We start from the raw sequence: 12510 nt of genomic DNA, 5'->3' as shown, positions 1-12510 counted from the left end.
CACTTACAAAGAGTGACAAAACAGGGGCAGTATGTAGCCTAGTGGTTAAGGTACATGACTGGGACCCATAAGGTTGGTGGTTCAATCCCTGGTGTAGCCACAATAAGATCTGCACAGCCGTTGGGCCCCTGAGCAAGGCACTTAACCCCACATTGCTCCAGGGGGGATTGTCCCATGCTTTGTCGAAATCAACTGTAAGTTGCTTTGCATAAAAATGTAATGTTCCCTGACCTCCATTTTGAGTGTCTCCCATAGCTGTGTGTGTTGACTACGAATGATAAACATGCAGACAGGCGGTGTTTTATTTTAAATTTTAAGTCTTCTCTAGAGTTTACAATTTAAGAAAAAGGGAATTGAATTCACGGGGCCTCACTCAGATGACATTTCTCATCCTTTTGTGAGCGATTCTGAATTACACTGTGCGTGGGCGGAAGACCGAATAACCTTCTATAGAGCCACTGCTTGTTTGAAGTGTCATTCTCCTTGTTATTGAAATTCAATAACAAATCTGTCTGGAAAAGAAATGTAAAAAGGCCTCCCCGCAAGTCAAGGTGACGGAAAATCTCTCTCCCCCTGATGAGTCAGGAAACCAGGGGTAAAGAGCAACGTCTCACTTAATGTGATTCACGCTAAAGTTCACTGCAGGTTATCCGACACGAAACACGCTCCACGACAGAAATGTGAGTAACTTTTAAAACGAACTCAAAGTGAGATCTGATTTTGCCATTAGTGCGGATGCCTTGCGATCAACGGTTTCACCATCTGGGCGATCTAAAATGCTGTTTCCCCAGTACTAGTCTGTTATCTACAGTCTCTCTGTGTTATTAAGCTATAAGAACAGTGCAGTGCGATCAACTAATAGGACATTTTAATTTGTTTTATTCTTTATTTCAGCTTCTTGTCACGTTGAACACACACGCTTTGATCTTAGTCGCTGAAGTTTGCGTTTCCGTTTCCTAGTTAATTACCGTATTGCATTTACGGCTGATCATTGGCAGACTATTCATTCTAGCCTGCAGCGTTAGTGCTCAATTTGGCCAAGAAAAATACAATGCTTTCTATTGAGTTCAGTGAAAGTAATCACTGCGCTAACAAATGACATTGCACTGACATTTTGAACTAGAAGTGTGACTGAAATTGCATGGTTTGCCTAAAACTTGGAAGGTAATGTTTTATAGAAACTGACACCCATAACAAACCTCACATCCTTGATGGGGGTTTGAACAGCCTATGAGCTGCCCCCAAAGGGCTACTGCCCCTAAAAAAACAAAACAACAACAAAAAAATAATAATAATTGTGCACAAAGAAGCAAGATAAAAACTAATACCTGCATATGGAACAACATACTTCATATATGAACAAAATGACACCGAATGACCCTCGCTGTAACCAGACAGACAAAACATCTGGTTACAAAATGGTGACTCACGGCAGTTTCGGGGCTTGGCTGGACATGAGAATTCGGGGTCAGGACGCAGGACCAGTAGTTTCACACAGGACGCGGTCAGGCACGAAGCTCGCTGAGAACGGGGTCAGACGCAGATACGCGCGGCGTCACCAGAACGTTCACTTTTAGTAATTGAAGCCAGATGTATTGCTGTTTGCCATTCCGATCGTGGCCAGCAGAGGGAGCCAAATCCCTAGCACTGGCAGGCCACGTTCCTCCCGAAGGACTTTATGACTCCTACTGTACGTAACACAGAGCAAGAGCCATGCCGAAAACAGCATATTTACAATAAACGATAATACCTGTAAGATTGGCATGAACTTATGTAGTTGTTAACTTGACTACTACTGAGAAGTTAACTAATTATACGTTCATCCTATGGCTTGCCAATGTATAAATATTGATGCAACAATGTGTTAGTTACGAATGAAAAGTAAATTTCATGCTTAGTTGATGTATTTGTCCATCATTAATTCACGTTAATTCAGCTAAATTACTTAATGCCAATTCATGAACCTTATTCTAAGCGTGACTCAATAAAACATGCAGTTATTACTGTCACGGAGTTATTAATACCTCATCTCATAACATGCGTGCAGACCGAGGAACATAATTATCTGATAGTCGTTGACGCCCTCTTGTGGGGAAAATAGACAACGTAAAAGTAATTTAACACCAATCCAATACTTCAAAGCTACTGCTCTAGCATATCCTGATAAAAGACTAGAATAAGTGCATTAACCATGTTTACACAGGATTACTGCTCTGGTTTAAGCTGAGGGTTTAGGCCAGTGGTCCTCACTCCTGGTCTTGGAGAGCCGCAGGGTGTGCTGGTTTTTGTTTTCACCTTTGCCTTAATAGCAGCCACCAATTCAGACCCGAGGAACCAGCGGGAGGCGAGTTAACTGTGTAATCATATAATTGATCAATTAAATGCTGAGTAACAGGACCAGGAGTGAGGACCACAGGCTAAGGCCAATTTCTAATAATGCAACATCGCCTGTTGCTCATAGTCTGACCCATGCAAATTTTTGGATGATTTGCACAATTAGCAATTTACTGTATGACGCACACATTGTATTAGATTACATCACTTCCTAATCTAGTCTGGATAAATTCTCCTACACAGCTAAAAATATATAACCCATAATTATGGAAGGGATGTTTTATAGAAAACAAATAAGAGAACAGTTACATTATCGGTTAAATTTAATGAGCAAGGGGGAGGATTACCTGGTTTTGTTTAATTTTGGCAACACTAAAGCAGACACACCCTGCTCACACAACATCAAACAGCCCATGTGGGTCCTCTTGGCTCGTCTCCTTTGTCTTGGAGAGCCCCAAAATTAGAAGCATCTGCAGGACAAAGTCATGGGTTGATACAAACGGTGAAATGTGATTAACCCGATTCATCTCTACGACTGACGCAGCCTCGGGCTTTTAAACTTGATTCGCGTTCGGCTCCGAAGTACGCAGGAAATGTCCGTCAGCGAGGGTGCCGAAAGATCGTAAACGAAAAAGGACTGCAGTGCGTGCATCACCGCAAACGGTTCTGAAAACATTAACAAGCGTTTCCTCACACGCTTTAGATAGACAACACAAAATGGGTGCAATTAAAACTCCGTATAAATACATATTACGGTATGCAAGATGATTAGTCGGACTGAAGATGATTCTGGTAAGTTCTGTGGAACGTAGAATATCGACTGGTGTCCACAAACAGACTGGGAACCAAGATCAAAACTTTAAATACATTTATTAAGTTTCAAAAGAATACAATACAAAATAATTACAAAATGGGTATTCACATCTTATCCTGAGAGTAGAATAAGAATTCAGATAGTACTGATGTATTTTATTGTGAAATTGTGCTAGTTAATAAAAAAATAAACATAATAATTATAAAATAAAGTGAACAACAGATCTTTGGAATTTTGAGACATTTTGGTACTTTATACAAGGTGTCTGTATAGCAGCATTTTGTTTGACGAACACAGTAAACGGGAAAAAAATACAGAAGCTATAATATACAGGTATAATGAACAGGATCCATTTACTTTCACCGAAACGAGAGGAGTATTTTACTTTACACCTGAATACACTTTACACTTTACACCGCAAACTCAAGGCAATCTCCCCAGAATAAGAGCACGAAGAAGCAAGACATTCTTCTACCTGCATATGGAAAAACACATTTCATATGTGAACAAAATGGCCAATGAACATTCAATATTTGTAGTTATATTTTTTTTTAAGGCAGAATCATTTTGTTGCAGCAATATTTGGCGGTGATAGTTTGACAAACATACAAAAAACAGTGTACAGTGGGTTTGGATAAAACGGACACAACTTTAAAAGATTTGTGTTTGAAAACGTCGGTTGGCCAACTGAAACCACTCCAGAAATGGAGAAAGAAATGTGTACAAACATGTACCCTGGAACACAACAGGAACATTTCAGCATAAGTACCATCATTTGTAAACGAGACAGGGTTTCCAGCATATGGAAAGACTTTGTGAACTGCATGTCAGGCTTAAAAAGATCTTATAAAAAACTGAGAGAATATACACACGACAGCTGACCAATCGAGACAGTGATCCACACACACCCGCCCAATCAGAGCTCCATCCCAGGAATCGGTGAGGTGCCCGTTGACTTCTTTCACTCAACGCTTTTTTTCCTAACCACCCACATCCATGTCTATCACCAGGCCGGTAGGCACGGCAACAGATGTTGAGTTTTCAGACTGTCTTTATTTCACCAACACGTGTTTGCATTAAAATTCATTTTAAACAAGTTATAGATTTTTTTGGAGGCAATGAATAATGGATGAGACTTCACCAACATCGTCAACCGACAATCTGTCAAATTCAGTTAGGAGTGAGCATCAAATAATGAAAGCAAAATCATTTTTTTATCCTTTTGAAGTTCCCCTTCCATCACAGTCAAACGAAGGTTAGATCACTCATGATTTCCTTGAAATGCATTTCAGCAAATATTATGTACTACTGCGAAGTGAAGTTGCAGAAAGATTTGCTATTTTATGTTATTATTGTACATTTTAAACAAAAACTAGCAAATGCTAACACTCTATTGACCAAAATATTTGATTGTCAGTGCAACTTATTAATTAGTATTGAAGTGAACACAGAATGAAGCAGGTTTCTTCTCGAAAGCTCCATTGTATCACCCCACCACCCAATAAGAATGGCAGGATAGGAGCAGTACACATGGGGAACTTTAGGGCCAGCACTGGGCGTGGTGACTACATTACCCAGGAGACACCTGGCAGAGACCAGGGTCACATTTGAAGTAGTCTAACTTCAAAATGGCGGTGGAATTAGAGAACACTCTGGCAGTTCCTTCAAAATTTTAATGGAACCAAAAACGCCTAATCATATTAAAGACTTTCCCTGCTGAAAAGTCCTTGGTGGAGCTGGTTTAAGCTGCGTTTCTGACACTTTTACCTGGCCAACCAGTAGTTCACCAGCTGCCAAGCCTACATCGTTACCTCGTCCACCAGTTTGAACAACATCTTACGCCAACAGCTTAACCAGTTCAGTCCAGCTACAGACCAGCTGGAGACCAGATAGAAGTGCTGAAAACACTTAGTCCTAGCTGAAATTTTCAGCAGGTTTTTTTTGTACTGAATATTGCTGAGAATGGGAACGAATGTTTCAGTAATGTCAGTAATCTCTAGCAGTGGTGGCTAAAGGATTACAGTGTCTCAGTTGGAAGTATTTGACCCCAGGTGTGCTAGCATGACAGCCTAGACGCTGTAGCAACTCCCTCACGTCGGGTAAAACAAGGAAACCGAGAAAGACAAGGGACACTGAGGGGGAACTGGAACTTTCAGCGCAACAGCGAAGCAAATTGCCTTTAGCTTGATTTAAAACAGACCGCCCAGCGCTAGGCTTGGCCTTTGGCTACGGGAGAATAACCGACTCAGTTTCACTGGAAGCTCCAATGTCCATCTGTGAGAGAAGACTTATTCAGGGCCAAATACTACACTCGGTTATTCTCGCTGAACCAGCTTTGCTCTGGGCCTAGTGTTGAATATGAAATGTATCGTTTAATCAAGTCATTTTGTTAATGTATAAAATGTAACTTAAAAAAAAAAAAAAGAAGCTTTGTGTGTTGGTGAATAATTAGGACAGTGTTGACATTCAAATTTATGTTTCCACACACAATCAAGGCAGCTACCATCAATCAAGGAGCACTTTCAATGAAAACATGTTGAGTCCAGCTTTCAATAAGATAATATTTAGTGAAGCTGACAAGGTTTAGACGAATCGCTTCCTCAGTTGGTCGTGTTGGAAGGCCTTTGAGTTTCAGGGCCAAGTTTTTGAAATGAATATGAAAAGCATGACGAGAAGGCAGAATCTATCTAATCCATCCAATGCAAAACAACTCGACTCTTTCTCCAGCATACAGACAGTGCTGTGTCCTCACCAGCAGAACCTAAAAAGCCTGTTCATAGAAGAAGACATCAACAGACGACAAGATTCAACCACATTCGACAATTTCCCGTCTTAATAATTGCATATTGACCTGTCTGTGTTGTGAAAGAAGCTACCAGTTCAACAGAATGCCTGGAGCTTAAAGGAAGGGATTCATGGCTTTGTGTCATCAGTAGTAGGGGAGAAATACACTACGATCAAATGACACACTTCATTTAAAGTTCATACATCCCCAGAGTGAAGCTGTTAGGCTCACCACACACGGTATTATTTCGGAAAATGAAGTGTAAAAACACAGCAATTACTTCTTCTTTTTTTTGCCTGCTTTTGCGAGTATAACCTTCTGACCTGGACCAAATATTTTTAATGAAATGCTTTAATGCTTCTGAAACCAGCGCCATTACTGACAATTAACACGGCTGTGTTTTGTTTCAGCCACGTGTTTCACTGAAAATAGTCAGATACGTATGAATGCTTAATCATTTCACCAGCTTCTAAAGAGGCAACATATTTAAAATAATGATTTGACCCAGGTCAGCTGACCATGTTCTGGAGGCTGTAATGATAGACGAACCATACCATCCCACAAAACACACAAATACATAAATCAAACACGTTCTTGCCACAAAACTCTCCCCATTTCACCGGAGTGGATCAGCAGAAAACCCATTTTCCAGACAAATGAAACAATACGTTACATTGCTTTGTATCCGATACTTATTTGTGGTTGGCAGTTGGCAATCCTCGTCATGAATCTGGCTTTTCACTCAAGTATGGGGGAAAAAAATTTGACTTGCATTCGAATCTGTGATGAGATTAATGATGTTAAACGAACAAATTTGTCAACGTGCAAACGCCCTCTTTCAACAGTAACTGCACAAAACACACACGATGAATTATTTGGGCTGAACAAGTACAAATCAGAAAATGTAAAAAAAGAAAAATTAAAATAATACTTTAATATGACACTAATAGGGAGATGCCACTTAACTTAGCAACTGTTTCATAATACAGATCTATAAGACCTACCAAACATTGTGGAGTGTCAGAAATACACTCATAAACCTAAATAACTGTACACAATGCTGCCCAATGTGAACTTAACTTCAAAACTGCAGAGCTCGGACTAATGCAAAACTGTACTGAAGCCCTAGGTCTGTCTATAAGAGAAACACAGGCCTGGACTCAAATAACATTTCATCGTTACATTTTAGTTACAATTAAATGCAAATACTTTTCATATTTTTCATTCAGTCACTGATTGATGGGTAAACATTTGGGGATTCCTGAACTAGGGAAACTTTGAAATGAAGATTTCATTTTGATTGGCCCCCAAACAAATCATTTGTTCATGACAGATGTTGACGGACAAACGTTGATCCGAGTTAGGGAGTGAATTTGCATTTAATTTTGGACATATTCAAGTACTTCCAGGACACAATATTTAAAATACAAATCCAAACGAGTACGACTACAATTATTGATAACGTCTATACAATCTTCACTGCGAGTATGTTCCATATTGCTCAATAACATTCCTAAAATTCATAGTATATATTGTGATAGTGGTGAATCTGAGGTCCATCCTACTTGCTGCTTGCTTAACTTACATAAAAATAAAAATAAAAATATAGATCTAACTTCCCAGATTAGATCTCATTTGAACTAAAGAGGTGCTCCTTGTTGATGTAGAACTATATCAATCCCAAGGAATCAAAGTGTCCCCTTTAAAAGTTTCCGTCTTTAGGGAGAATCATGTCAATGAAAAGTAAAAATCCAATGACGATGAAACATCAGTATAGAAATGTTTCAAAACAGCCATGCAAGCAGGCTCACATTCCCACGCATGAAAACCACACACAGACACACACGTTAAATCCTTTTGGTGACTCCCCCACAATTTGGCCATGGCTAAAATGAACTGAAAACAAAAACCTCTTTCTCTTATTGAAACTTAAGGGTTGGTCAGAACTAAACCGTTTCATACCTTCAGCAACTCGAGGGAAACATTACAGTAGAGGCTGTTGAGTGATACGAGCAGTCTTGCCTGTGTTTCTGTTGGAAAAAAAACAAATAAAAAAACCAATGGAAAACATCAATCCTTCCTCCTTTCTCGAGAGCCCAGTACAGTTTTGCATTCCCATCATTCCTTTCGATCCCCATCATTAATTTTCCCACAAACATCGGAGTCCTGGAGGTCCGCAGCGTCCTTGCCACAGCGCTGCTTATGGAAAACTGCAGCAGTGGAGAATGAGAGAACACCCCCCCCCACGCAAAAAAACTAAAACAAAACCCCCCCCCCCAAATTAGGGTTCATTAAAAGGAGTCTTTTAACATCACAGATGTCGGTATGAGTTCTTGGGGCCCGGACCCACTGCCCTACTGGTTCTGCTCCAGGTGGGAGTAGTACTTCAGGACCTTGTGGATCCAGTCGGTGTAGAAGGGCACGTTGACGAAGATCCCGGGCCGGTTGGCGAGGGCGCAGCCCCGCCCGTGGACGCTCACGCCCACGATGACTTTACTCTCCCCCTCCTGGCACACCAGGGGCCCGCCGTAGTCCTTCTGCAGGGGACAGGACGTTACCGCGGTCAGTACTGCCGACAGAACACGCCCAGAGACAGATACAGCACAGGACCGGAGCGTAGAGCAGGGGACAGGACGTTACCGCGGTCAGTGCTGCCAGCAGAACCCGCCCAGAGACAGATACAGCACAGGACTGGAGCATAGAGCAAGGGCGTGTGTTCTCATCTGATAAGGGCCAGTGTGGGTGCAGGTTCTGGCCTTAATCCAGCACAAAGACACCCGGTTCAACTGATCAAGGTCACGAGTGAAGACCATGATTGGATAAATTAGTTGAATCAGATGGGCTAAAACAAAAACCTGCATACACACTGTGACCCTTTCTGGATAAGATTGGCATAGAGTATTTTAAGGACATCCCTGGTGGAGAGGATTTTAAGGACATTTCTGGCATAGAGGACTTTAAGGACATCTCTGGCATAGAGGATATTAAGGACATCTCTTGTATAGAGGACTTTACGGACATCGCTTGTATAGAGGACTTTAAGGACATTCCTGGCATAAAGGACTTTAAGTACATCTCTGACATAGAGGACTTTAAGGACATCTCTTGTATAGAGGACTTTAAGGACATCTCTGACATAGATGACTTTAAGGACATCTCTGACATAGAGGACTTTAAGGACATCCCTGGCATAGAGGATATTACGGACATCTCTTGTATAGAGGACTTTACGGACATCTCTTGTATAGAGGACTTTAAGGACATCTCTGACATAGATGACTTTAAGGACATCTCTGACATAGAGGACTTTAAGGACATCCCTGGCATAGAGGACTTTAAGGACATCCCAAGCTCTAGCATAACCGCATAACTAACATACTACTCATACTAAATCTCAGGCTGATTTTCACTGAGACATAGTAAAAGTGGTATGCTAAGTGTGTGATTTCGAAGGCAGCCAGAGAGACCTGCGGGGCGGGGCGGCCATGTTGGGACAGGAGCACCGCACACGGGGAGGGGGGGGTGAGCCGCGTTTCGGGGCGGGGCGGGGCGGGGGGGGTAAACTCACGTCACACACGCCCTCGCTCCTCCGGCCGCCGGCGCAGATTCGCGTGTCGGTGAGGCGGAGGTTCCTGCGGTGGAACTCCATGCAGCGCTCGTTGCTGACGATGGGCAGCTGCACCGCCTTCAGCACCCCCTCTCGCCCCGTCCCTGCTCGGGGGGGGGGGGGACAAGGGGAGATTCGGGGGGGTTAGGAACACTCTTAAAACTCACCGTGCTCTGATTTCACAAGAGCGAGAGCTCTGTGGACGCCAAAGGTCACGCCGACGACTGCTTCGATGAAACAGCTGGACGTGGAATGAAAACGGGGGGTTTAACCGAGTTCAAAGGCATTGGGTGACCTACTTCTCCGCGGTCCTGGAGGGCTACAGTGCACGGTCCAGGAGAACGGCAACAGGCTACTCTACTCTAACTGGAAAGGCCCTGACCTTGGCAGCCTTTTCCGTTCCGTCTAGCCAGGTAAACCACCAGACTCGACAGGTCAGCACCTTTGGAGGACCCGGCCGGCGTAGTCTCCGCAGAGCGCCGCAGTGATTTAAGGAGAACCAGAGACCCTGCTGGAGCACAGCCATCCCGCACTGGGGGGTTTTTTAAAGGCCCAGCGGTGCGAACGGCGCTAGCAGGCCAGGCTACGCTACAAGGCCAAATCTCTATCCCAGACTTTATCCTAAACCGCGGCCCCGGGGGCGAGGCGGGGCGCGGTGGTTCCCCCTCCAGCCGCCGCGGTCCGTTAGGAGCGATCGAGCGGTTAGCGGAAAGGCGAGGATTTAGACACCGCTTTGCGCGGCTTTTCCGCCTCAGCCGCGAAACCCGATTCTCGGGAGGCCACTCCCCACCAGCAGGACGCCATTTTGTTTCTTCTAGGCAGCCATTTTAAGTTCAACTCAGCACCTTTAATTAGCTCAATACACGGACAAGTACTGTAGGGGAACTGGACCAGCAACACCACTTTCTATACAGTTTGCACAGACCAAAAATGTCTTTGATATGAAATTATAGCACTATTAAATACAAGGGTGAGCAGCATTAATTCAACTTCACAGGTTATTCACATTAATCTGCATTACAACACTAAAGTTAAATAGGTGATGAAGCACAAGCTTGGCTGGAATTGAAACCATTGTGTCTTTCAGTTCAAGGGGTCTTACTCCTCTTGTTCTCTCCAGTAGAAAATATTAGCTCGGTTTAATTAAGTTCCTGTCAACTTGACAAGTAAAATGTTCTTACCCCATTGCCAAAACTTGTAATGAGTCAAACTGCCTCACGTCATTGGCAATTATTTAGCAATATGCTAAGTCTAAATATAAGACTAGGATATTAATATAAATCTAAGTGTAGCCTAGTCATGGTTAGCCCAGTGGTTAAGGTACATGACTGGGACCTGAAAGGTTGAAGGTTCAAACTTGCTCCAGGGGAGGACGGTCCCCTCCGTAGCCTAATCAACTGTAAGTGGCTTTGGATAAAAGCGTCAGCTAAATAACTGTACTGTAGCGTAAAGGACCCCACATTGCTCCAGGGGAGGATGGTCCCCTGCATAGTCTAATCAACTGTAAGTAGCTTTGGATAAAACCGTCAGCTAAATAACTGTACTGTAGTGTAAAGGACCCCACATTGCTCCAGGGGAGGATGGTCCCCTGCATAGTCTAATCAACTGTAAGTGGCCTTGGATAAGAGCGTCAGCCACACAGCCGTGCTGCAGTGTAACGGAAAAGGAGACCCCTCTGTGCCGTACCTTGCGTCTCTCCCCAGCCGTACATGTTGCAGACGACCCCCTCCTTCATGCCACACCCGGACACCGGCTGCAGGATGGTGCCCGCACGTTCCCCCAGCATGGCGGGTCTGGGGACGGGGACACACACACACACACACACACACGACACAGGCTGTTCAGCACGCTAACGGCTACATTACTTTACATTACATGGCATTTAGCAGACGCTCTTATCCAGAGCGACGTACAGCAAAGTGCAAATCAAACACAAGAACAAGTGCAAAGAGGACCTGAGAGGACAGTACATTTCCGAGTCCTAGTGTAAACATACAGAAAATCTGAACCCTTTAAGAGTACAATCGACTTTCAAACTAGCATACCACAATTGCAACTAGAATACAACAATACAACAGCCAATAAAAAAATAATAAGACCTATACAAGTAACAATATCTCTACATAAGTGCCATTACAGTCTAAGGCTAATCATGGTGGTGAGTTGGGGAGGGAAAGGTGTAGCCTGAAGAGATGGGTCTTCAGTCTGCGCTTGAAGGAGGTCAGAGACTCTGCCGTTCTGACATCCACCGGGCTAACCCCCCACCGAGCCTCTCAGTCCCTCCAGCACCACGGGCTGAAGTTCGGCAGACCCAGTTACACTGCGGTGAACCAGCCGACCCAAAACCGTAACATCAACGTCAAACCCGCCCTTTTCCCAGATGCTCTACTGATAAAAACATCTGCGGTGAAGACCACTGAGGGGGGGGCAAACTCGCCTGGCCCGCATATACATGTTGGCTTTCCTCTCAGATTAAGTGAACGGTGTTCAAATGTAAGACCCCGGGCCTCTTAGCCGAACATTACGGTGCTAATGTACAGTAATGATCACATCTGGTGATTGAAAGTAACGGAGTTCTGGAACACACATTTCACACATTTGAAAAAGACATGCTGAAATATGTACACGCCGCAGAATAAACACTGTAAACGGCGTGTTTCGCGTGTTTAAGAGTCTGAGAGGGAGGGGTTGTGCAGAATAAACACTGTAAACGGTGTGTTTAGCACATGTAAGAATCTGAGAGCACGGGGTTGTGTTATGGGTGCAGAATAAACACTGTAAACGGCGCGTTTAGCGTGTGTGAGAGTCTGTGAGTGTGGGGTTGTGCAGAATAAACACTGTAAAGGCGTGTTTCGCATGTGTGAGAGTCTTAGAGCGAGGGGTTGTGCAGAATAAACACTGTAAAGGCGTGTTTAGCGTGTGTAAGCATCTGAGAGCGTGGGGTCGGGCAGAATAAACACTGTAAAGGCG

General features: G+C 43.6%; 1 protein-coding gene across 1 annotated transcript in view; it reads right to left on the bottom strand.

Moving 5' to 3' along the window:
- Positions 1 to 8287: 8287 nt before the first annotated feature.
- LOC133118837 (hepatocyte growth factor-like) overlaps positions 8288 to 12510 on the bottom strand; it is a 33704-nt gene continuing 29481 nt past the window's right edge. The window contains exons 16-18 of the mRNA XM_061229098.1: positions 11227 to 11333; positions 9502 to 9644; positions 8288 to 8470 (exon numbers count right to left, since the gene is read on the bottom strand). Of these exons, the coding sequence (XP_061085082.1) occupies positions 8288 to 8470; positions 9502 to 9644; positions 11227 to 11333 (433 nt within the window). The remainder of the gene's footprint in view (positions 8471 to 9501; positions 9645 to 11226; positions 11334 to 12510) is intronic.

The sequence above is a fragment of the Conger conger genome, chromosome 19 (assembly GCF_963514075.1).
Source record: "Conger conger chromosome 19, fConCon1.1, whole genome shotgun sequence".
Lineage (NCBI taxonomy): Eukaryota > Metazoa > Chordata > Actinopteri > Anguilliformes > Congridae > Conger > Conger conger.
This window is presented reverse-complemented; position numbering and strand designations above follow the sequence as displayed.